The 26,299-nt window shown below is 34.2% G+C and overlaps 1 protein-coding gene across 1 annotated transcript in view; it reads right to left on the bottom strand.

Annotated features, from left to right (window-relative positions):
- Positions 1-4,142: 4,142 nt before the first annotated feature.
- The window catches only part of Brwd3 (bromodomain and WD repeat domain containing 3), a 92,899-nt gene continuing 70,742 nt past the window's right edge, over positions 4,143-26,299 (bottom strand). Inside the window, exons 29-41 of the mRNA XM_028780923.1 lie at positions 25,888-25,949; positions 25,629-25,784; positions 24,526-24,646; positions 23,406-23,531; positions 23,240-23,318; positions 22,063-22,119; positions 21,126-21,266; positions 20,100-20,168; positions 18,717-18,869; positions 16,485-16,651; positions 15,996-16,093; positions 15,002-15,160; positions 4,143-11,223 (exon numbers count right to left, since the gene is read on the bottom strand). Coding sequence (XP_028636756.1) covers positions 10,469-11,223; positions 15,002-15,160; positions 15,996-16,093; positions 16,485-16,651; positions 18,717-18,869; positions 20,100-20,168; positions 21,126-21,266; positions 22,063-22,119; positions 23,240-23,318; positions 23,406-23,531; positions 24,526-24,646; positions 25,629-25,784; positions 25,888-25,949 — 2,143 coding nt within the window. The 3' untranslated portion in view covers positions 4,143-10,468. The remainder of the gene's footprint in view (positions 11,224-15,001; positions 15,161-15,995; positions 16,094-16,484; positions 16,652-18,716; positions 18,870-20,099; positions 20,169-21,125; positions 21,267-22,062; positions 22,120-23,239; positions 23,319-23,405; positions 23,532-24,525; positions 24,647-25,628; positions 25,785-25,887; positions 25,950-26,299) is intronic.

The following is a 26,299-nucleotide window of genomic DNA, read 5'->3' as shown; positions in this document are numbered from 1 at the left end:
GAGCAACAATCTTTGAAGTTGGCAACATGGGCATTTCCATCTAAAGAGACACCATGAAACACACAGGGCAGAACACATAATGGTATCTAACTACAGCACCAAGAACAGAAGATTTCTAAGTTATATTCTACTAAAGTAAGCATCGATAGGTTTAGAAGGGAAACTGTGGCATCATGAAATAAGATATAACCAAACATATCTCAAACAGTCCTGGAGGTTTTAAAAATCCCATTGCAAGTCTGGGCTGGTGGTGCATATCTTTAATCCCAGAACAATGAAAGCAAAGGCAGGAAGATCTCTGTCACTTCCAGGCCAGCCTGGTTTATACAGAGAGTTCTAGGACAGCTGGGGATATGTAGAGAAACTCTGTCTCTAAACAACAACAACAACAAGTAAATAAATATCCATTACAAAACCTCATTAATTGATGTTGATAAAGTTAGCAAGCATGAGTCCTTACCATAAATATTTGAAAATTTCCCAGTCATTCATATATATCCATGTTAATGTGATTCAGGGGTTCACTTTACTTTATCTACAGATCTAATCAAATTCCTACCAATTACCACCAGTGGCTAACGTTAAGTAGAAAAAAGTCATTACAATGATTCCAAATTATCATATATAAAATGCAAAATAGGTTTGGTCATAGTAGTGCAAGCCTTTAATCCCAGAATTTGGGTGGCAAAAGAAGGCAGAACTCTGTGAGTTCCAGGCCAGCCTGGTCTACACAGCAAGTTCCATGACAGCCAGGGCACAGAGAAACCTTGTCTTAAAAACAAACAAACAAAAATCTTGTTTTGATTTTGGGACAAAATTTTAAATATGAGGCTATGAAGAGAGAGAAGTGGATTAAATATAAATAAAAAGAAAAAATTGGGGGTTACTTGAGGAAAAAAATCTTAAGCCCAGGGAGTAGAATAGTAAGTTATAAAACTTTTTTTAGGGAGGAGTATTTTCTAAGAACTTTTATCTGAAAATCACATGACCTATTAGATGAAAAAGAAAGTTTCAAGTTTGCACTGGCAAAAGTCCATATAGTATGCAAGGTAGTGAGAACTGGTATTTAGTCTAACACAGCATAAAGCACACTTGTACATACAATTTTCACTATTTAACTAATTTCTCTACAAGTTCTTACACTTTCTAGAGTATTTAGTTTTGCACACAATTGTATTAATACACGTAAAGCACACTTGTACATACAATTTTCACTATTTAACTAATTTCTCTACAAGTTCTTACACTTTCTAGAGTATTTAGTTTTGCACACAATTGTATTAATACAGACTAAAACTTCACTGATTTTTAAAATGCTTTCAACTTCATTGATTTTTATACACTAAACTTAGTATCCTTAAAATAAGTGGATTAGTTAAAATGTAGAAGTTTTCCATGATCATTACTTCCTTAGCTGTAAATTTCTCATGGTAGAGAATTTAGAAAAAAATATTTTGGCCTCTGATGTGTGAGACAGAATTGCAATAACAACAACAAAAATAATAGTTACATTGCTAAATTTCAATACTGGGAGGACATCTACAGAAAACTAGAACCCCAGTCAAGTGCATGAAGCTTGTCTTGAGTCCAGAGATTGTGCTGCTGAAACCACTTAGGCTACAGAGTGTTACGATTTAACTTCCAAGTTAATTCTTCAGTGTCAAACGCTAATGCAGTAGTTCTCAACCTGTGGGCCATGACCCCTTTGAAGGTCACATATCAGATATCCTGCATATCACACATTTATGATTCATAGCAGTAGCAAATTTACATTTATGAAGTAGTAAGGAAAATAATGTTATGGTTGGGAATCATCACAATGTGAGGAACTGTATTAAAAGGTCAGACCATTAGAAGGTTGAGAACCACTGTTCCAACAAATTTTATGGTTGGGAATCATCACAATGTAAGAGCTGTATTAAAGGGTTGCAGCATTAGGAAGTTTGAGAACCACTGCTCTAAGGAGTTTTATGGTTGGGAATCATCACGATGTGAGGAACTGTAATGAAAGGTTTGCAGCATTGGGAAGGTTGAGAACCACTGCTCTAAAGAAAAAAAGTTAAGATTATTTACAAAGATGAATTCCGCTGTTATTTGGGCTGACATCATAGCTTGACAACTTATTCATTAATTTTTCTTAAATCTCTAATTTCTTGTCCTCTCTTCCAACACTGATGCTTTACTAAAATATGAGTGTGCACTACTACAGATTACAACTTCTCTTTTAGAATCCAAGGCCTTAACACATTTCCTCTACTGTTCCTCCTCTCACTGAGCACACTCTTTCGGCCATAACATATTTGAATGTAGTATCCATACATACCAGAGTTCCAAAATAAGTCAGCCTTATGTACTCAGCTTTTCCCACTTTACAGGGAATGGAACCTTTATCCTGAACCTGAGGGGACTCTCTTTTTCTCTTAGCCCTGTCAGATCATTTTTATAGCATAATGAAATGACACTGTGCCAGGTACACTCTAGTTACCAAGGAATGGAGAATAGACCACCACACAGTATGTCCTGAGTGAAGATTCACTCCGGACATATGATTTCTCATGAGCTCCATGAACAGTGTGGACACAACAGCATCAGAAATATCAGTAACGCCGGGCGGTGGTGGCGCATGCCTGTAATCCCAGCATTTGGGAGGCAGAGGCAGGTGGATTTCTGAGTTCAAGGCCAGCCTGGTCTACAGAGTGAGTTCCAGGACAGCCAGGACTACACAGTGAGACCCTGTCTCTAAAAAACCAAAAAACCAAAAAACCAAAAAACCAAAAAACCAAAGAAATATCAGTAACAATCTCATGACTCACTTCGTAAAAGTAGAAAGAACCCCAAAGACACATCTCAGTGAACACCCTCATTAAAAATGTGATCCATATGCTCACTTTGTCAGCACATATACTAAAACTGGGACCAAAAGCAAACAGAAAAGTTCTCTTTAGGTAATACTTATATGCATTAATTAGGAGCCTCTGTTTTATAGCAGTTAGACAGAAAGCCAATAGAACCAAAGAACACTAGAAGTTAAGTATCCTGGATGAATCAAGTTTTTTTGTTTCTGATTTGTTTGCTTGCTTGTTTGTTTTGAGATAGGGTTTTTCTGGGTATCTGACTGTCCTGGAACTCATTCTGTAGATCAGACTGGCCTCGAACTCAGGGATCCACCTACCTCTTCTGCCTCTCTAGTGCTGGGATTAAAGGCCTGTGTAACTACTGCTTGCCCTGATGAATCAAGGCTTTTTGATTCACTTACTAGCTACATTGTCCCTAGGCAAATTACTTGATTTTACTGAAACTCATTTTTCTCATTTGAAAAAAATGAGAGTCGACAGATAGTCTTTCTGGTGATTAAGACTATATTTGAGGAATAAATTTCATAAACTCTAAAGCTCTTTTAAAAATTACAGTCCTTAAAACACAGAAGGTACAGATGAACAATCCTAGGGAGGTACAGTCCAATACAGGCTACAAGCACCAGCTGGTAAATATTATATAGGAAGAACATCATCATACAACTCCAGAGCAAGAATGTGATTTAGTCCCTGACAATTTTCAGTTGAACAATTAGAAATATGTGATGAAAGATTTAGTAACTAAAACTGTCAAGGACAAGATATGTTGTAAGGTCAGACTAGAACAAATAACAGTTATGCTTTTTTTATACAAGAGTGGCTCTCATTTATAAATTAAAACTTAACATATGGAAACAATCCAGAACTATCAGCACTTCATTTTTGACATTTTAAATGAACAATACCCAAAGGTAACAAAATCTCCTGTTAAAATGTCTAATACACAATTTGGGAAGCATATTTCATTGAAACTGACATTTTGTCAAACAAAAATCTAGAAACACCTTATGACAAGTTTTCTCTCCACGAAGTGCTTGACAGAGTATACAAAATTCCTAGTACAAATTATGTGCTACCATACAATTTAAACAGGACAAAAATGAACCACAAAACACCACTAAAAATGAATAAAATATTTATCAATGTTAATATCTTGTATTAAATGATTTGAAACGTTTTTAGTTCTTAAAATGTTTGTGAGAAACTTTATAAAATTAGAAATTCTAAGGGCACTGAGCAGGCATTAAGTAGAATTTAACAAATTAATGAAAGCATAATAGCATGACAGAGTTTTGAAAGTCTTTAATATATGTTTAAAGATTAGTATGCTAACTTTTGCTAAAATTAGCTACTAGATGTTTATATTCTGCAGGTGAGAAGTAACTTTATTAAGTTAGGTACTACAGATGGCAAAGGAAAGGTAACTAAAAAGTTACAAAATGAGAACAGTCACTCCAAATTTGGGGGAAAAAATAACACCATAAAAATATTCATTTGTATTTAATGTTATATTTGGTCTACCAGCATTATGCATCATAAAAATGCTTTAAGTACTTATATAAAAATCTTGAGACAGGAAATGAGTTTAAATATAGTACCAAAAATCCCATTTAAAAGTTAACTCACACACTCAATGTATTAGTTTCAATTTATTTTGTGCATTTTTGGAAAGTAGCTTTAAGGAGTAAGTGGTAAATAATATAGAGAGAAAGCAAAGGGGACTCTTTCCTCTTGATCTTCTCAATGAGGCAAACAATCTTCTGAATACTCCAATAAAGTTTTGTCATAAAAATTCTTTAATTTTTCTATTTAAGAAATCTAGCGGATAAAGAAAATACGAAAGCCTTCTAACAAAGAATTTTTAATGTAACATATTCACATAGTAAAAGAGGGTTATTTTAAAGCAGTCAAACAGCTAAACAAAAATAACACAAACCCTGACCTCAATCTGGGTATTGAGAAAATTGGGCTGTCAGTCAATTGATCCAATGCCAGAAGAGAGGTGAACTATTCTAAGAGTCTTCTCAATTCTAAGAACACAAAACAGACAAGCTACATATAAAAGATGCAGACCAGTCTTTTGGAAGCTTATTAATTGTGAATATTTGACATTGGGAGAAAAACTTGTGGGTATAGATTTAAGGCCAAGGATGAGTGTTCCTGGTAAAACATTCAGACCCCAGCTCACTTCATTTCTCTCCCTCCTAGATTTACATCAAGTTAAAGCACCATTTATAATAAATTCATAGTCGATAGGCAATTTAACCTCAAATAAAAAACACTGGGTATCCTTAGCGCAGCTGTTAAAACTTAACAGTAAGTATATCCAAAATCTAGGCACCTCAAGAAGCTCTGCAGAATAAAGAGCTCACAAGTGCTTGGGACTGCTACTTAAGGCACCAAGCAGCCCACATTTTAAAGTGTTACCATCGTATTGATTACCTAAAGGTGATCCAAAGAATATCAGCAAGAATATGAAACATCTTTTCTTTCATAGGAAGCAACTCAGATTCTAAGAATTAAAAAATGGTAACAAAATATGACAAGAAGACCCACGGATTACATGATACAATCTCTAAAGCTGGATAGTTAGAAAGGTTAACTTCGTAGTTATTATAATTCTTTCGTCTTGTTAATTTATCTCTTTTATGAATTAAGGCATAAAGCAGTGAGAGTGCAACTGATTCCAAACAACTTGGAATTTTATTGTAAACATCCCATAAAGAATGGCAACAAATTTAGTCCAGTATTTTTTCTCTTTGAAAGTAATTGCTTATAATGACCAACAACTGCCAAACAAAACATTTTTTATAAACCAAGCCAGTTTGTTTACCTTTCTTCCCCACTGAATTTTAGTTTAACGGACATTCTGCCCATACACAACAGCACATCAACTACTAACTGAATGTTTTTCCATTTTAAAATTTATGGACACTAAGAACAAACACAAAGTACAGTTTTGTTAATACTGTGTAAAGCATTACAAAAAAAACATGGATGATAAGTTACAGAACAAAGAAATAAATTACTGATTGCCATCACCACGGTATTGTTTAAAAAATTAACACTTGTAGTACTGCCTAATGTATTTGGTGACATATGCAAAGACACGTTTTCCAACTGGGTTTCTAGATATTTCAATATGTGATTTTTAAAAGTAAATTATGAATGGCGATCTCAATATGTAGCAATAATTTTATTTTTTTAGAAAATAACTACCATGCTTTTATATGTCTAAGTCCCATATCTAGATTTAATTAAGATAGGTATAAGAATAAGAAATGGGCATACATATAAATAAACACATCTTAACTATAAAATGTAGGGCCTTTCTATTTCTTCTCTCAGAAATGAATGTGAAATTTCCAGTCTGATTGAAGTATGCTGAGTGCAGTATTCATTGTGAAAAAGAAGTAGATATAAGAGGAAGCCCGAGAGGAAAGACGACAAAAGAAATACTTAAGGATTATAAGACCATAGTAAAGAATAAATATCAAGAATCCTGAGTGCTCTCCATGTTCCATAAAATACAGCACCATAAAAACATTTCACTTTAATTGGATTTTAACCCAAACTTTGTAAATGCAGTAAATTAACACTTGGGTGTTAAGAGATGTAAAGAAAAAACCAGCATGCAAATATTTCACCATGAATTTTAAAAACAAGCCTTAAAAATGATCTTAGAATATTTTCAGTAACATTCATAAAGGCTTGCATGCCACCAAGATGTTGGTGAATGTGGTTAGCATTTAAAATAAAGGACTTTAAATGTCAAAAGTCCTATTCCTTACCCCCAGCACTATTTTCAAATGTTACTGTAATTGTTTAAAAGGCTGAATATCAAATTGTAGTGAAAATCACATGTTTTCAGACTCTTTTTAAGGGCATGGAAATGCAGCTTTAAAGAAGTACCAGTTAGCAAATGTGCATAAAATGATTCCATATATCCTAAAGGGGTGTATCGTTACCACAAACTTACACATTTTGAAAAATGCTCCAAAAAACTTTATTCAAAAGTTAGAAGTGGCATTCACATCTTTCTCTTTTAATCACTGTATTGTCTGATGACAATCTACATGATTAAAACAAAAATAAAAGATAAATCACTCTAATTTACAATATCTGAAAGCCAATTTAGGTGTAGGAGAACTTAAAGGGTGTAGAAGGAAACTTAGGAATTTTATTCAGTTCCTTGGCCTCTGTGGGAAACAAAGCACCATGGGAACAATGTCTAGAATAAACCTGATATCTGGGGAGGGAAAGAGAAAATACAAACAAATGGAAGACCAAATTAAATTAAAAAGAGGGACACAAATACATGACAAAACCAGAATGGTCATCTAGAAGACAAAATGACATGGATGATTAAATGTTAATAAATGCACAGACTGAGCTCCAAAGAGGCAAATAATTGGTAGACAGTATCCTCCATAGAAAATAGTCTCTCTTTTTAATGTTTGGGATAAGGTATGTCAAACTGGAAAAAAACTACATACATACAAGCACACAAAGACTTTTACACAAACAAATTTAGTCATTAGGCTAGTGGATTTGTGCATGTTTGGGAGAGCATCCTATTGCTAGATGAGATACATACAGCAAGCCAGAGAAGAAACACATGATTCAATTTTATAAACATATACACATGCTAAGGTCATAAAGCTTGGAATCTGAACATTAGCATTCATGAGAAATATTATAGCTTACTGACTATTCAGATATAGCATAGGATTAAACTTATACATGTGTATGTTCTCATGGGCCTAAAGATAACTGTGGTCTTCATTTGCAAAATTCTTAACTCATTCCCTACTTTCTTTGTTATGGCTCAACCCAGATCTTACTTAGGTTTAAAAGATCTCTAGAAAACTGAAATGATAAAGTATTCAATATGATACAAATTATGACACATTTGTAGGAAGTGATATTAAAAAACTTAAAATATAAATTGGGAAAAGGGGAAGTCCAGATTAAAAAAGTAAAAATATTATTTCCCAGACTTTTACTTTCACACTTATGAAAATAATTTGCATGCAAACAGAAAAGTATCTGTTTGATTTATAATAAATGATACTATGCTCACCTAACATACCCTGGTGACTAACTCTTTAAATTCTAATGACTGAAATCAACATCACAGCAAAATGCTGTTCACTAGTATTTCACAGTATTTCACTACATATAAAATATGCTTAAAAATGTCTTTAGCCTTATTATTCTAATTATGTAAGCCTAGAAAATCTTGACATTTGGGGAATAAATGTGGCATTTTTATTTTTCAAAATAAATTATAAATAAAGCTCCAGACTGCTAATATCACACAAATGACAATTCTTCTACATTTCAAGAGGTCAGCTCTTTCTTCATGGAAGAATGTCAACAAAAATTTCATACTAAAATGGTACACATGACACACATTTGGGTATATCCAGGAATTTAAGTATGTTGATTGTTGTAGGACAAAATGTTACTGACTCCAGGAAAACACAGGCACAATTTAGTCTAAATGCCCAAGAGATGAATAACTGAAATAGTATATTTTAGTAAAAAATCAAATATAGACTCTCAAATGGGAACATTTTGAATCTATACTATGGCTAAAATGGCAGTTGAGTTTATAACCAGAAAGTTTTGGTATAGTGAAGAAAAACAACAAAAATATCAGCTTGGTCTGCTGTCTAGCAACAGACATTAGTGCCATTAACAGTTCATTATATTTTCTTAAAGCCTGAACATCATTTCTACTGCAAGTGAAAATTGCTTAAGGGTATTAGTTCAAGAATAAAGACCCCAACCCCACCAAAAAGCAAAGTTATGTGTGTACTCCTTCCTCTGCACTTAACAGATTTTCAGATGCATGAAATGATTAAAAGCATGAGACAAACACGTCAGCTTAAGAAATATCCTGTACTACCAGGCATACATTAAGAAAATGTTTTATCACACAAGTCTGATCTAAGTGTAACAAAACTGCTGTTACAAAAGCAGAGATCAATTATTATCCCCCCTCCCACTTCAAGAATTTATGTAACAAAGTAGCACATCTACTATCTCAAATTTGGGGAATAAAATTGATCTTGGAACTGAAGCTCACTTGTGGAAGCACGTGCACTCTATTGCTGTAAACAAGACCATACACGATTCTATAGGGTTTTTGTTTGTTTGTTTTTCAACTATAAAATAACGATTCAAAATATCTGTTTGCAGTGCAATGAGGCTCTTTTCTGCAAGTCTAGAACAGAAGAACCCTTTGGAATGAAAACAGAAGAACCTATTAAAGTTGCTTCCAAGTATTAGCTAGCCAAAATATTCCAGCTCAAGTTAGGTGCTTTGATACTATTTAAGATTCAAATGAAAACCAGTAACTCACAGCTGTTAAATATAGTAAGTGGTAGCAGAGAGATATATGCAGTAGAGCAACTCTACTTACAGAAATATGTTCTATAAAAGCCTAGAGCATATAACACTTAGGAAATCTTGTTAATTACAACTATTAATTTGAGAGCCAATATAATTATTGAAAATTCTCAGCTTATAACTTAGGAGTATTCATCCCTACCAAGCCTGTTCTATTTCTCCTTAGTAATGAGTAACAGCATCTATTTTCCTTAGCATTTCCAGTAGTTGTAGTTAATAGAGGTAGCTGAGCTACTGTTCAAAGAAGTTAATCTTTGTGGATGAGGACTTTTTTTTCAAATGTTTAAGTTACATTTAAGCTACACAAGTCCTATTAATGCAATAAAATATAACAGGAAAAGAAAAATGGATGCAAGAAACTTTTGCATTTGGCACCTTGTCTAGATTGATACCTCAAGTATTCTCTTTTAATAAAGTTAATGCACACATCAGGACACACCACAATGATTTGCTACATATTTACAAGGCACCAACCCTTTCTCACCTTAAACGTGAATTAAGCAAATCAATGAAAAGCATATCAAGATACCCCCCACCCCACCCCAAAACTGCAGTATAAATATATACTTCAGTTCAGTACAGTTCGTGAAAGTTTGGCCTGGGAAGAGTAAAATAATCCAGATCGTTCTTACAATATAGAAACTGTAAACATTTAATAGCTGCCTTTAGGATTGGTGTATTGTGCAAAAGTTATTATTACTGGGTATAGGAATCAAAATGGCAAAAACAAACTATATAAAACTCTGTAAGAAGGTGCTATACTTCTGTGATACAAAAGCAAAGAGGGATATCTTATTGAGATAAAAATGTCATGCTACTCTTAAGAAGCAGAATGCTCCTTTAATGTAGTAAATCTGTAGTGTGTCTGTGGTGTGTGTATGTGTGTGTGTGTGTCTGTGTGTGTGTGTATGTGTGTGCGCAAGTGAGCGCATGTCCGTGCATGTGTATGTGCACACACATATATGTGTGGGCAAAATTTGTTTTAATTTAAGGCCTAATGAGTAAGGCTTGTTTGAACAAATGAAGTGTGGAGATTAAAAGTCTTGAAACAAATGTATACTGGCATAATGGAAAAGCACCAATGTGAAAGGAAGCAGAAGTCCCCACACAACTTGCTTTGTAGATTTTCTAATAAATTCCCTGCAGTAGAAGGCCAGTGATTTTATTTTTAAAAATTATTTTAAAATCTTTAACTGTTAATAATTCCATCCCATGAGATGGCTAACCCTGGCTTTTTCGGTCATTTTACGTACTCTGCCTGATCTGGATGTACCAAGATTCAGAGGATCCTCAGTGGACACAAAGTTGTCATTATCTGAATCATCATTATATAAAACAGTTCTCCTGCCTTGGTTTCTTGTTTTAATCCGTGGAAGTCTACTGAAACGTCCTGAAAACATCGTATCAAATTCATCATCTGTAACTCGTGCTCGTTTGGCTCGGCTCGCTCCTCTAGAGGCACCTCTTCCTCCTCTCCCTCGTCCTCTCCCTCTCCCACCACCTCCACCTCTTCCTCGACCCCCTCGCCCCCTGCCACCTCTTCCTCTGCCTCCTCTACTCCATCTACCCCATCTTCCCCATCTGCCTCTTCCTCCTGTGCCTCTCGTCTTCCAGTTTCTTTTTCCATTGGCATGCTGTTTTCTGAGTTTTCTTTTAGGTCTGGTTTGTATGAATTTGCTATAGTCATGGTCTCCGTCAACATAATCTTGATCTGTTCTGGATGTGGATTCAGAGTCAGAGTCAGAGCCAGAGGTACTTTCTGAACTTAAACTGGATCCTAACTCTCCACTCTCAGAGGAGGATAAATGTGCTTTTTCTTTTGTTTCTTTCATTTCTTTTTCTTCTCCTCCCATGCTTTCATCTTCTTCTGAAGCACTGAGCAGTTTTCTTTTGGCTCCTGTCCGGGGCTCTCTGCCATCAGCATTTGTAAGAGGCCCATCAAGGGAGTGATCTAAAGCAAAATGAATAATTTTTTAAAATTAGGTCTTGACACTATAAGATAATCATTGAGATTAAAAATCACAACCATGTATTAAAAATATCTAGTGCCAAAAAAAAATCTAGTGCCTAAAAACTGACTGGACAGATTCATTGAAAGTATTAGAAAACTGAAAGATATTAAAGTTTGATTCTTCTTTCACTGCTTCTTTTGGAGTTAATTAAAAAAAGATACTGAAGGACTGTGGGGTTATCTGGGCAGAAATTTTAGCATTAAACTTAAAAATTATAAGGAAACATAAAGTACAAGTTTCATTCATTCATTCATTCTCTTAACAAATACTTTGCAGTAACTAGTATGGAGCAGGCATTAGACAGAGTTTGGAACTTGATGATGAATGAGAAACTACTTGCTATCACAGTTCTGATAATACTACTGAGGATAACGTGACTAAAAATACAATGTTAAGTAGAGATGAGTGTTAACAAGGGCTGTGTCTAGGGAATGCTATTTAGAAAGGATGGAACATTTAAAAGAGCAATTAAGGAAGTGACTAGGGAAAGACACTGATTTACATTTTAAAATAATTCCTGCTGTTATACAGATACAGATTGTAGGAGGTAAATAGAAGTGGATATCAGCTGAACTCTGAAGTTAGTAGTCTAGGTAAGCCACAATGAGATGCCAAGAAGTGATGTCCATAATCTACTCAAAGGTTTTGTCCTAGAAGGCCAACCAGAATAAATACTTTATTTCAAAGGTGGAACCAATGGGATCTGTTGAGAATGGTTGATGTCAAACACTAAGAACGAAACATAGTGTATATCCTAGGTTTTATAGTATAAGAATCTGGGTAATGGGTAGAAGTATCTGCTAAGTTGGGAAAAACTGAAGATTCAACAAGTTTGGGGAGTGTGCTAAGAAAAAGTCAGTAGAAATCTTAAAAAAAAAAAGACATGAAATAATCAGAGGTTAAGAAGGTAGCTCAATGGTAATATGCTTAGCATGCATGAGACCCTGAGTTGAGCTTCTGATATACCCTTGCATATGCACATATATAAGCATACCCCAAAACAAGTGAAAACATTATGTAGGTAAGCTGGATCTCATAAGATTATGGAGCTAGAGAGAGAATGAAGTTTCAGTCCACGGACAGCAAATAAAGGGCAAGAAAATAGATGAGGAAAGCAAGCTATATTAGCTTAACATTTACAGATAAAGAAAAAGCAGCAGTGGTAATAGGGAAGAAATAGCCAGTGAGACAGGAAGAAAACAGGAAAGGAAACCAGAAGGAGAGAAGACTGGTGATTATAAGTCCAACATTAATTTACTAAGTTGGGGTTTGTTTGGACTGAATAATGTGCCTTTAAAATTCTTATGTCGAGGGCCTAACTCTGAAAGTGCTTGTGGATACTGGAGTCTTATATGAAGTAATGAACGTCCATTGAGGTCTAAAATATTAGAGAAAAAGGAAAAAAATTGAACGTTGAACATTTCTAAGTTTCCCTCTCTCCATCACACACACACACACACACACACACACACACTGTATCTCCTATACAATATATAGATACATACTGTATCACTCCAAAGCAGTGGGGCCAGAGAAAGAGTGACAGAGAAATATAAAGTCAGACATGGTCTTAAGGGACACAAACTTAAATGTGGTATTCTATAAGCCTGAGGAAAATAAAGGTCTTTTCAGATAGTAATCTCTGTGCACTTTGGGACTCCAGAACTGTGGGAAAATGAAGTCTTGTTTAAGCTGCTCACTCTGGACTCTTATTACGGCTGTCAGAAGTGACTAATACACTCAGCTACAGACTTAAGTCGGTAACACAAAATAGCAGGAGATAAGACATTTCAGCAGCTTTAAAGAGTTACAGAGGGACTACAGAGATGGTCAAGAGGGCCTGCTGTTCTTACAGAGGTGAGTTCCCAACACCCACATGGGTAGCTCAAATCTGCCTATATGTCCAGCTCCAGGGAAGCCGATGCTGTCTTATAGACTGTGTTCACACTGTATTAACATGCTCAAACTAACAGACAGACACAAACATATGCACATAATCACAAAACTTTTAAAAGAATGATAGAATTAACAAAACTTTACAACTCTGTGATGTGAGAGATAAACAGAGAGTTAAAAATTCCTGAGTGCTAATTTACACTGCCTCGAACTTCAGTATTATAGACATTAAGTCACAAAGATAAAAAAAAAATCTAAGGTGAGCTTAGACTACACAGTGACATTATACCTTTAAAAATAAGAGATTGAAGTTGAATGAAAATGATGAGTTTTGAGACACAAACATAATGAACATGGATGAAATTCACTTTTAAGAAGCACCTGGAAACATTGGTGGAACGAGAAGATGCTTGAGTTGATGTATCAGGAAGAATGGTTTAAACCAGGAATGGTAGCATACACTTTTAACTCCAACACTCAGGAGGCAGAGGCAGTCAGGTCTCTGAGTTTGTGAAGAATCTGGTCTACAGAGTGAGTTCTAGACTAAGAACTACACAGTGAGTCTCTGTGTTAAATATGATGACTGGCTTAGTCAACAGATTACCATTAGAGTTCTTTATTTACAGGAGCCAAAAACATCTAGTGAGCTAAACAGGAAAAAAATTCTGAAAATAAAACTCAGAACAAGCAAAGTGAAGCAAAAGAATTCTATAGCAATATCAGTACAGGCTACAAGCCAGTAAATTGCTAATAGAGGAGGAGTAAACAGTGTCCAGTGTCTTAAGTACTAAGAAAAGGAGCATAGAAAAAGTAATAGAAAGTCTATATTACTGGTGATTTGGGCAGAAGAGCTTTTTGGAGAGTGGCTGGGGTAATAGGTAAGGTATAGAGGACAAAGGGATTCTGTGTAAAAGAAAGAAGAAATACAGGCTATTCTATCTATAAGATTTTCCTATGAAGGATCTGTGGCATAAGTATATATAAAATAGAGTCAGAAAAAACAAAAGTATGAAATGGAAAACATAAAAGCACATTTTCAAACTGTTTCAACTACTTGTCAGTCTTTAACCTGAGATCAACTATAACATATTTCAATATTTTCCATATAATCGGCAATATATTTACAAAGTCTATAAAGTAACTTGGTGGTCATAAATCATTGCATATAAAAGTTAACATCCAAGTATATATGTGTGTATACACACACACACACACATATATGGTTTTATATATATGAAGTTAAAATAATAATCTAGTAACATACTTATAAAAACAAATTAAGTATTTTTATAAACTTCACATAGTTGAACATAGAACTTTCTTTGAGTATGCTCAAGGTATGTGCAGTATTCTGTATAATAGTTTCTGAATAACAGCAAACTTCATATGATCATGAATTGAGTCAATGATTTCTGTAAGCACCATATTTTTTCTTCAAATAAAAAGTTACTGGAACAGCTCACAAGATGAAGACCTTTAAAAATAGGACTTTTGAGTCTATTTCATTTTTTTATTGACTTGGTTTAATATATGAAAAATCATAAATGTGTTGAAAGTCTGGTTCTTATGTACTTGGGAGATGAATTCTTCATTTCATTTTTTTCTCCTATTCATTCCATTTTACATTTTCTTTTAAAGTAGTTATTAGACGTCTGTTCCTAAGTGTTCTAAAATCCCCTTTGACTTAAACTCGGCCATACTGTAATTCTTACTAAGTGCTAGGACACACTAATTGTGCTACTCTAACATACCAGCTAATGACTCATTATCCATCATAAGAAAATAGAGAATATGTTACCTCTCTCATATTCAATTTCCTACCTTGTTTAGCTGGTAAAACTCTATTACGGAATGATTTGGCTTTCCCTGGGTCATGGCTATTTCCACTTCTACTATATCCACTGAAACTTGATGGAGAAAAAGGCCCATCCCCTTCATCATCAAGCAGATACAGTGAAACACCTTCAGCAGCATCTGAAACTTACATTTTAAGAGATTTTAACATTAATAAAATTTCATTTGTTTTTCAAGAAAGTTAATATGGGCTGCTGTATTATAAAATTCAAAGTTGCTTTACAACTGGTAAGACACCTATACTCCCAAGTTTTAGAAACACAGATAGGATGACAATGAGTTGAAGATCTACCTTGGCTATTTTAGCAAGACTTTAAAACCCACCCCTAAAGTAAGAATAATATTTGATGACAGGAGAACAAATAGTTTATCATCACTAAACTTTCAAACTGTTGAAAACAAAACAAGGAAACACTTCTATCACATGTTTAGTCCTTAAGTCTTATGTTGACACTATATTGTACAAATCCTTTTGAGTTCTTATAAGTACAGTTGCAGACTTTCAAAGGAACATCAAAATTCATCTAGTCAGGGGTTAGAGATGGCTCAGCATTTAAGAACATTGGCTGCTCTTCTAGAAACTTCAACTTGGATTCCCAGCACTCACATGGCAGCTTTCAACCATTTATAATTCTGATTCTAGCGCACTTGACACTCGCTTTTGGACTCTACGGATATCATGCATACACATGGCATACAAAATACACATAGGTAAAAAACTCACACACAAAATAAATGCCTTAGAAGGGATTTTCCAAATTACCGAGTCAAACAAAGAAACGAAATCACTTGACCTAATAATGTCTTACTGGAAGGCCATATAAATAGCAAGTTAAATGATTAAAAATGCATTTTTAATCCAAATTGATTGGTTGCTCTTTGTACTCTCTTCGGTGGTACCACTTCTATATCCTTGAATAAGCATCAAACTATAGAAGACAAAAGGCAAAGAAATACTTACCAGGAGAAGAAAAAGGAGAGCTAGTCCTGGCATAAGCCACTGAGGTATTCTGGTCATTTTTAGGCTGTAACTTCATTTGCTTCTGTTTCCCTTTTGGACTGAAAAAAAACCATCTTTCTATTAGTAATTCAGTATAATAAATAATATGACAGAAAATTCTTAAGGTGACCAAAAATGAAACTACCTAAAATCAAGTGAAATATTTAAAATTGGTGATTTGGCAAAGTTCAACGTCAATAACTAAAAAGATGAAAAAAATAAAAAATAAACATTTAAAGGCATAGGAATATCCACATAAACAATAGCTTAGGTTCCAAACTCTATCTTTATATAAGAACAAGAGTTCTTGAATCTATTGAGACTTATACAAGAACAAGAGTTCTTGAATCTATTGAGACTTTTGGAACTTATTCATGAACTTTCACAAATGAGGTGACAGACAGGCACAAAAGGCTTTAAAGCATCAAATGATGCACAGATGTGCTCTACCTGGGAGCTCTGCTGCTCGATAACGAGCTGCTGCTGCTTCTCAGACGCTTTCTGTACCGTGGTGGTCTTCTCCTCTTCTGACTCTGGATTGCTGATTTATATTCAGAGATGATATTTTTAATGTGATTTTCAAATAAGGCAGACAATCTCAGCGTCATGCTATAGATCTGGAAAGGTGGAAAGTAAAGCCTTGCTTTAGCACTTACTTTAGTTTTAAGAAAAGTATGAGCATATCTGGACCAATATGAACATCATCTTTCCAGATGCAGAACACATACTATCTACTTGAAATTCTTGAGGAATTAAGATGTCATTTTCATTAAAAAAAATAATAAAAGCTTTAAAGGTAATATTTAGTTCTGTGAACGATATGAACAAATCTTCATATAACAGGAAATTTTGACTGAAACGATATTCTGTAAGACAATTTATAATATATACCATAAAAATTTAAAGATACAGCTATCCTTTGGCTAATAATTTTACTGCTGGTAATCTGTTGTAAGGAACCATCAAGGGACTGTACACACATGAAAATACACTCAAGGATATTAAAGGCATTAGCAACAGTCATTATTTGTATGGAGTGAAAAATTATTTCTTTAAAAATCGAATTTTATAGCAACAGGATACTAGTAAAAAACAAAACTCCAATAAACTATGAAATGATCAGATAAAGGAAAATTTCAAATATCTTATTTTAAACAATTATAATATAGACTAGAGCATCTGCCAACCCTCTTCAGAGAAACATTTTCCTTGAAGTAAATAGCACACTTAATTGATCAATGTGCAGGAAAAAAAAGAGCATAAAAGTGCTCAGCCACAATCAGTCTCTCCAAGGCCCAGGAATCTCCAAGGAAGAGAGGGGAAAAAGATTTTAAGAGTCAGAGGTGGTGGATGACTTCAAAGAAACAGTGTTTAATAGACATAGCAGGACAGATGCCCATAGGGACCCAGAGAATGTGAAAGCATGCATAAGACCTACACAAGTTCCAGACAGACAAAATCCCAGTAATAGGGACAGGAAGGTTGATACCTAATCCTACCAGTTGCTGAGGAGCTATAGCATCTAAATGGCTTTTAAGAGTATGAAAGTTGGGTTTTTTGTTTTGTTTTTGAGTGATGTAACCTCTGGTAGGCTGACTGCATAACAGAAGAGGCCCCAATCAAAAGACTACCTGGGCAACACAGATTGGCTTGATGAGTAATGAATTTTAATTTTTTAAAAAAGATATTTCAAAGTTGGGTGAGAAGGAATGGGAGGTTTGACAGAGTACTAAGTGAGTATGTTCAAAATATAGTGTATGAAACTCTCAAATAATTAGTAAAATTTATTTTAAGTCAAAATACATATGTAACAAGACTTGAAATGCAAAACCCAATGTTGTAAAAGTATGTGAATGTTAAGTATTAGTACAGATAGTCCTAGAAGTAAGCACATTAAATATTACCTATAAATAAAAATGTGATAAAGTTTGAGAGTTTTAAAAATATTTTAAAAATATTTTTCTATATTTTTTAAACTTTCTACAGAGATTATATTACTCGAAAAATGATGATTAAAGGAGAAAAAGTAAATACATACTACAATGGAAGAAAACCAAAAATTATACCTAGAGAAATCAGTGAAATTTACTGTATGTAAAGAAGTTGAAGTAGGTAAACATACACCTACCATATAAGTTTGACACTTAGCTGGATACAAGTGACTCTAAAAAAAAAAATTACTATAACTATTTCTTGTTCTCCAGCTACTTTCAGTGTTGATAATACATAAGGAAATATTTTATGTAAGTATGGAAAAGGTGGACCTTCCCAATAGGGTTCACTAGTTGTAATAGCAATGGGAATATCCGCATGAAGAACTAATTAAAAGATTTTATGTAAATTAATAACTGTCAACTACCCTTATTTTTAGATTGATTTACAGGGGAATTGAGTATTTAAATCATTAACTTTCTTTCTTTGTCGTTTCTCTGAAAAATGTAATTATCATTAAAGAATAAAGAAGAGTTAGATGAAAAAGAAAAAGCTGCCTAATTTCAGAATGATTACTCTAAAAGCATATTTCTACATGCCTTGAAAAAATCCAGAATTCAGAAAAAATACTGAGAGTTAAAGTTCAGTAATTGTGTCAAATACTAGAATATATTTGTTTACAAATCTTAAAAACTGTGGAAGGAAAACTGCCTGATATATATAACTGTCCATTTAATATTAGTTTCATACCCTTGACTTTTTATTAGAAGTATAAGCTTTGGAGTTGCTGAATATTTGGCGAACATCTTTATAAAATTCCAGAGGACTATCATAATTTCCTGATTCCAAAGTTTCTTTCACAGTGCTGAAGTCCATGGGTGTGTCTATAACATCTTGATAATCCTACAAATGATAATGTATTACATTTAAATACTCAAATTGCAAAACAATTCTAAATAAAATAGCATGGAGAATGACATTACCCACTGATGCTAGTTATTCTTACACAAATGCCACCTTTATGTTTAGCAATTTTATTCTCACTCCTTTGTTTCTGAAAATAATGAGTTGAAAGGGTCAGAAGAGTCAAAGTCATTCACTGACTTGAAGTAATTAATACCTTGCCAAGTTATCTAATGACAGATGATGAGATTATTCATGCATAATTACATAAGTCTACTCCACAAATTACCTACATGTTTCCAAGATTCTGAGTTATGACATTTCACATATGTTGTCATTAGCTGAAGTCAAAATTAACTGGCCATGTTTATGCTCCATATCCCTTTTCTTGGTGTCTATATGCAGCTTAGCCTCCCAAATATTAGGGTTATACTTCTGTACCGTTACATCTGGCTTCTTTTTTTTAAATTTTTATTTCATCTAAAGTCTTCAGTCTCACTGATTCAAAATTTAGTTTGATCTTAATTAGGAGAAAAAATACATTTTACCTTAAATCTTTCAAGTCTAGAGCTATCATATAGGATAATATCTGAAGCAGACATGTACATTACTGCCCTGATTACAGGAATTTGAGTAAAATCCATAGTAATGTATTCAGTCACTCATGCTACTTAGAATCATTAAGAAGTAAAACCATCACATTTTCTCTGGGAAAAAAAATGTGAAGTATCAAAAGTGGCAGAGAAAAGTTATTATAATAAGGAAAAACAACTTTTCCACAGTATGAAAAAAGCCCACAATTTCTTTAAATAGATTTCCTTAAGTTTTAAAAACACCAAAAATATATTCCAACAGGTTTTCAGAGGGAATAATGTCGGAACATAAGTAGTAAGACAAAAAATATCAAAATATTCAACTGAGTATTTAAGGAAACCCCAGTGAGGATTATCTGTGATACAGAAATAATAGAGCACACCGCATGTTCTCTGTTTTGATGCATGGCTTTCTATCTATGTCTACAAGTAACTATGACTTCATGAAGAACAACTGTGAAGACATGCTGATTCAAAAAATAAACAAAAGAATAAAAAAGACCAAAAACTAAATAAAGGCCTAAAAAGAAACTAAGTGAAGTTGCAAAGGGGGGCTGAGCAAATTGAACAAAATTTGTGTGCATTACGAAAAATTTTAAATGTAATATCACAAAAAAAAAAAACAATCTAACCCTACCTCAGAAAGAGATGGATCTTGTCTATCTGGAGGAACTGATTCTGAAGATTCTCCTTCTTGTTGTTGAGCCTATTAGGGTAAACAACATAGACTGTTTCCACATCACCAAGACACAGAACAAGACTTTGAATGAAACTATGACTCAAGGCTTAAATAACCACAAATACAAATTATATTTTACTTGAAAGTAGTCTGTATTTATCATATTCTGCTATGAAAACCCAAGCTTTTTGTACTCAACTCATACTTCCTACTAACAAATCAAACTTTGTTGAATGTAACATTGGTTTTCATTTTCCTTTCCAAAACATACAAATATATATAACCAAGCATCTCCAGTATTTGGAATTGTCACATATGTGTGTGAAAAAATATCCTAGACATGGGGCTGAGTGGTGCACACTTTTAATCCTATCCTTTGAGAAGCCAAGAGGAACATGACCACAAGATCAGCTTAGATACACAGTAAGTCCCACCCCAGTGAGGAGACCCTTACTTAAAAGTAAAATGTAACTCTATATTCTAAATTGTTGTTAAGATTATCTTTGTTGAAAAGTAATATTGGTATATGGATTAATCTAAGTAGCCATACTGATGATAAATTGACTATGAATTACAAAGGTTTGACATATATATTACTACCAAGTCTATAGTGTATGGTGGTGTCATTAAAAGTTAGTAGAATATACTAAAAAAAGCATGAAAGAACAGAAAGGGGCTTTTTTGTTTGTTTTGTTTTAGACAGGGCCTCACTAGGCAGTCCTGGATGGCCTGGATTTCTGTGAAGATCAGAATACCCTCTAACTCCAAGTTATCCATCAGCCTCTGTTTGGGATTGAAGGCATGTGCCACCACATCCAGATGACTTGAGTTTGTTTTAGAAACTACATAATTTTTATACTAAGTCCATGACAACTTAAAAGGTTATGACAAAAAGGAAAGAACTGAGGAAATTGTTCATGAACATATATTAATGAATATTAATGATAAATTGTCCTGTTGGTAATTAAACAATGGTATGCTTACTGGGTAAGAATGAGGATCCACTGGCTGTCGAAATGGCTCTGAGTCTTCCCGTTCATAAATGAGGCTCAGTAGCTCTTTGCATTGCTTTTTCCAAGCATCAGGATTACACTTGAGAGACTGTCGTCTGCCTCGACATTTGGCCTACAGATTTAACATAATTACATCTTTCCTTAACTATTCCTTCTCATAAAAGCCTAATGTTATCAAAGTTAAGCTGCAATGAACTGAGCTAACATATCTGTCATTCTAACAGCAGTCACTTGCATAAAACACAACAATCACTACACTTTTATGTTTCTTAGTTTAAGTCATCATTTTGTCTGGCCAAAAATAAACCAAAGCTAATCCCAACAATTCTGCTATTCTAAAATTTCATTTTAGGAAAATCTAAACTGCAAATAAACTACAGACAAGCAACCATTTCCCCACTCCCCTTGCACAGAAGCAGAACTTGATGTAAAATGTTGTTGCCCTGTGGCCTGTATTCAGGAGCCTTATCTGTTTCTTGAATTGTAAAGACTGTTTATTTAAAGAGTATAAACAACATAATCTATGAGGCTGCCTGCTTTCCTTGTGGGAATCTGGAACCAAGGTATGGGTTAGTCACAAGGCGCCTACATAACCAGTTTCTAATGAAAGTCTTGGTAACTGACTCATGAATCACATACATGTTTTTCGCTTTTCATTGCTGGGGAAACAATGTGCTGTGTGGCCCCTCATAGGAGATAGAATATATAGAAACTTATAATTTCATCCAGACTCTCCCTTCAGGTGATTAGGCTGTATACTGTATTGCTGTAATAAACCTAAAACATGTGAAAGCTATGTATTTGCTTCCACGAGTCCTAGCTACTCACAAAAATTGGGGTAAAAGACTTTAGGATCTCTGATTCAGGAAACCTGGGAATGCTGTTTTCAGCAAGTCATATCTACTCACCCTCCTTCCAGATGAAGTGCCAGGACCATCTGAATCTAAGTCAACCATTTCTGTGTCCTAAATTAAAGGGGGTGGGGGGACGAGAGATGCTAAGTTACATTCAAAGTGTTACAAAGTAGATGTCCATGCATGAGGAACTGGCAAAGATAATGACAGCTAACTGTGCTTCATTGGATCAGACAACAGAATAAATGTGGGAGGGAGATTCACTCTAACTGTTGGCAATATGCTGTGTCAAGGTTAAAAAATACACTGGGAGAAGAACTGAAAAGGCATTCTTTTTAAACTAGAATAGGGAATGAGAAAAAACATGAAATTTTGTATTTAAATACATGTGAGCATTTAAAAAAAACCTTATTCTAGGTGAATTCTATGTGACTCATTCATATGATACACCATAATTATAAAATATTCCTAATGAAATATTACTATTTCAAGAATTAGATTCCTACAGGAAATGTACATTTTATACTAATTCAGTTAAGCATGTCTCTGAGAAATAGGTTTGATAACACAGCATAGAGACTCTGGAACAACTAGTGAAGGGAAAAACAACTGCACAATGGACAAGCTGTTAACATTTGACTTAACTTTTAATTCTAAGCAAAACAGTAGTACTAGTTTGTAGAGAAATTCTTATTATATCAAATCCTAAATTAAAATACATTTATAGTAAAGGTTATAAAAAGTATAAGGAAAAATGAATAATTTTGCTTGGATTGTTAATGGGTTAATATCTAACTCCTATATCATATTGTCCTTATTATTTATATAAATGACATTTAGGTGTATTAAAATGATTATTTTCTAGTCAGATAAGCTTGTCAGATAAGTTTTCACCAAGAAAAATAACCAAATGAAATAAAATGCTGAGTGTTCTGTCTTTTTTTTTTTTTAGGGCTAAAAATCAGTTTTGATTTTTGATCTTATAAATACACTGAATTTCGAGGGGTGATTGGTACTTGTCTCTCACTACACCTTGTAGATAGTACCATTACATTTTTGGTATTGTAACATCAGAATCGAGGTAAAAAGAGCTTAATATATGAGATGTCAATGTTCAGCCACCTTCCGAAAGCTTTCATTATTTATAAACAATTACAGTATTTAATATTAACACTATGCCTCCAAGACCAGAAAAGAAATACAATCAGAACCATCAAGCCGTGATCCTTACCTCCTCCGGATCGCTGCTGTTTGGATCTTCTGCTTTGATTTTATTGTAAGTATCCAAAATATCAGTACAGCTTTGATCCCTAAGAAATAAGATAAGTAAGGCAAACTACATCCCATATTTAAGAAATAGGATGTTAGTCTCTATAGAAGATGACACTCCTTCTTACCCAATAAACCGAAGTAGGACATCAGTCACAATCTTGGCTGCTTTAACTATAGGACTATCTGGCTCATTGAAAGTCCTAGCATTATGTTCAATATACCGTACCTCCCACATTAATGCTGATATTCTCCTATGAAATAAAAAAATCCTGTTAGTATTGGCTGATACATTTAAATTATATTCTAAGAATATGCATTATTAAACTATGAGACACTTTATCATTGTATATCTAAGGTATTTGGACATATGTGCATATATATATATATATATATATAGTGACCTGTGCAGGCTTAGAACACCAGCATGGCTCAATGGATAACCTGAGGACCAGAGTTTGATGCTCAGGACCAAACACACAGTAGGAGAGAAGAAACACTTGAAAGTTGTCCTTTGATCTTTGTGTGTATGTAGTACCACAAATGTGGCTCTTCTGCTGACCCTTCCAACATTCACACACATAAATAAATATAACAAAAAACAACAAAATGTGCATTGGTAAGTCAAAGTCACATTTAGTTTAGGGAAAGGGACCAAAAGAAAAAAAAACCTACATTGTGGAAAATAACACATTTTCATCTAGCTATGTTTGAAATATATTATCAAATTAAGTCAATGCTTATTTTATAAAATATGCACATTTATCAAGTACCAGAGGCCAACTAACTAGCTCATGGAATACTGCAGTTACTGTAAAGTCAACACGGTTTAACAAAGGACCAAGAACTGACCTGCAAAGTGCTCTCATAGTAATTTCTCTCCTAAGCTAAAGTAAAGAACAAAATAACTTGGCCTATTTATATATCTAGCAATTAAACTTAATTATCTATTGCTAATTCCCCAAGGAGGATTTTAAATATTCAGCATATTCATTGTAGCATCTTGATCATGAGGCATTAATATACTCCCTAATTTGCCTTTAGTAAACTCGATTTAATGTAGCTATTGTGTTTCCTATAGATGTGCTACATATGTTTTCCACTCTGTCTTCTTTCCATATAGAGTTTTAGTGTGTACATTTGGAGTATGGTTTTGGATGACTAGATCAGACATCAAAAAGCAGATGTTAAAAGGCACAAGAACCATAAAACTATGATTTCTGTAATAAATTATAAAACAAAACAAACCTGTAAAAGCGATTTTCAAGTCTTTGTTTGATGGTATTGAGGTCAGTTGGATAAGCAACTACAGTACAATACAAGGGGTAGGCACTGAGATCCACTGGAACAGCAAAAGGGCTGGCAAAATCTGCAAAAGTCACCAAAATTTTAAAAACCTAGTTAATAAAAAGACCAACATTTCCTGGTAGTTAATTTCCACATATAAACAAGAAGGAAGGGCAATATACCTAATTTTTACAACAATAATGTTTCAAGTAATAAATATGTCATCTTTTCTTTGTATATAGTAACTGAATCATTGTGATGGTTTATATACGCTTGGCCCAGGGAGTAGTAGTATTAGAAGGTGTGGCCCTGTTGTAGTAGGTGTGGCCTTGTTGGAATAGATGTGTTACTGTGGGCATGGGCTTTAAAATCCTCATTCTAGCTGCCTGGAAGTCAGTCTTCCACTAGCAGCCTTCAGATGAAGATATAGAACTCTCAGCTCTGCCTTCATCATGTCTGCCTGGATGCTGCCATGCTCCCACTAGGACGATAATAGACTGTAAGCCAGCCCCAATTCAATGTTGACCTTTATAAGACTTGCCTTGGTTATGGTGTCTGTTCACTGCAGTAAAACCCTAACTAAGACAATCATGTATAAAGTATTGGTTTAAATTCGATAAAATGAAACAAAATTAAGCGAGACACATGCCAAATTTCAGTTTTCTAAGTCTTTCTTGAATAAATGTCAAACTCCTCTGATGATATATTTTAGAAAATAAAACTATTTATGTGGGTAAAATACATTACTCACCCACTGTCTTACCAAGAAACCCCTCCAAAGACAGGCTCAGAAAATAGCTAGAGAGCCAAGAAGACTCAAGAAAGAAAAGGACACTTATGTGATTGTCTTTGCTATTACCCACACCCCCCAGCAATGACAAAATTTACTAGTTACGACCTTAGCCAAGCATAAAGAAATGTTAACATTAAACTCAAATCATTGTGCCTGTTGAAGTAAATGCAAAGTACACTGTGATGAACTATAGTTGTTGCGCAGACTTTAAGATTCTGCTGGCCTTTCAAGCGTCCCACTCCTGTCTAGTCTTTTTTCATAATCACCATACCCAGGGAAAGAAGGTCGTTGATTCCCTGAATAACTCGTTCACACTCCTCATCTCTGGAGTGAGCCCCCCACTCTCCTTCCTGGGGTTTGTACAGCAATGCAGTTAGTTCTTCCTGGGACACAGGAATACCAGCACCAACTTCATCTGGAAAAGCAGCTAGGTACAGAATAAAAAAATCCAAAACAATAAGTTTCCAACATCAAACTGTCGCCATTTTGCTTTTCTAAGAATTATAATTCATCTTTAAAGATATATTTACTTCCATCTGGAATTGGCTCCATATCCCAGGGGCTCATCTTTTCTCTTTCATTATTGTCCCAGCTATCAACAAAAGAAGAAGATGCAAATCAGATTCCCAAGCATTTCCATTCATACAGTAACATAATTTGCATGATTTCTTGAAGGTGAAATTCAGAAAAAAAGCAACATAGTATTCATGACACTACAATTCTGCTTATATAAAGGCAGTAATGCATCACTGAGAGAGAAAACATGCAACACTAATGTAAAAACTAAGAGGGCAGAAGCCCAGTCTTCACAGTAGTTACATTTCTTTGCTGAAGAATATATCTTAAAATTATTCCACAGGAGAGAGAGGACACAAAGATGCATTAGAAAAACAAATTTTAGATGAAAAAAATTTGATATAATGGAACACTTAGTATTTGTCA

This window comes from Grammomys surdaster, unplaced genomic scaffold (genome assembly GCF_004785775.1).
Source record: "Grammomys surdaster isolate TR1022 unplaced genomic scaffold, NIH_TR_1.0 61, whole genome shotgun sequence".
Classification (NCBI taxonomy): Eukaryota; Metazoa; Chordata; class Mammalia; order Rodentia; family Muridae; genus Grammomys; species Grammomys surdaster.
This window is presented reverse-complemented; position numbering and strand designations above follow the sequence as displayed.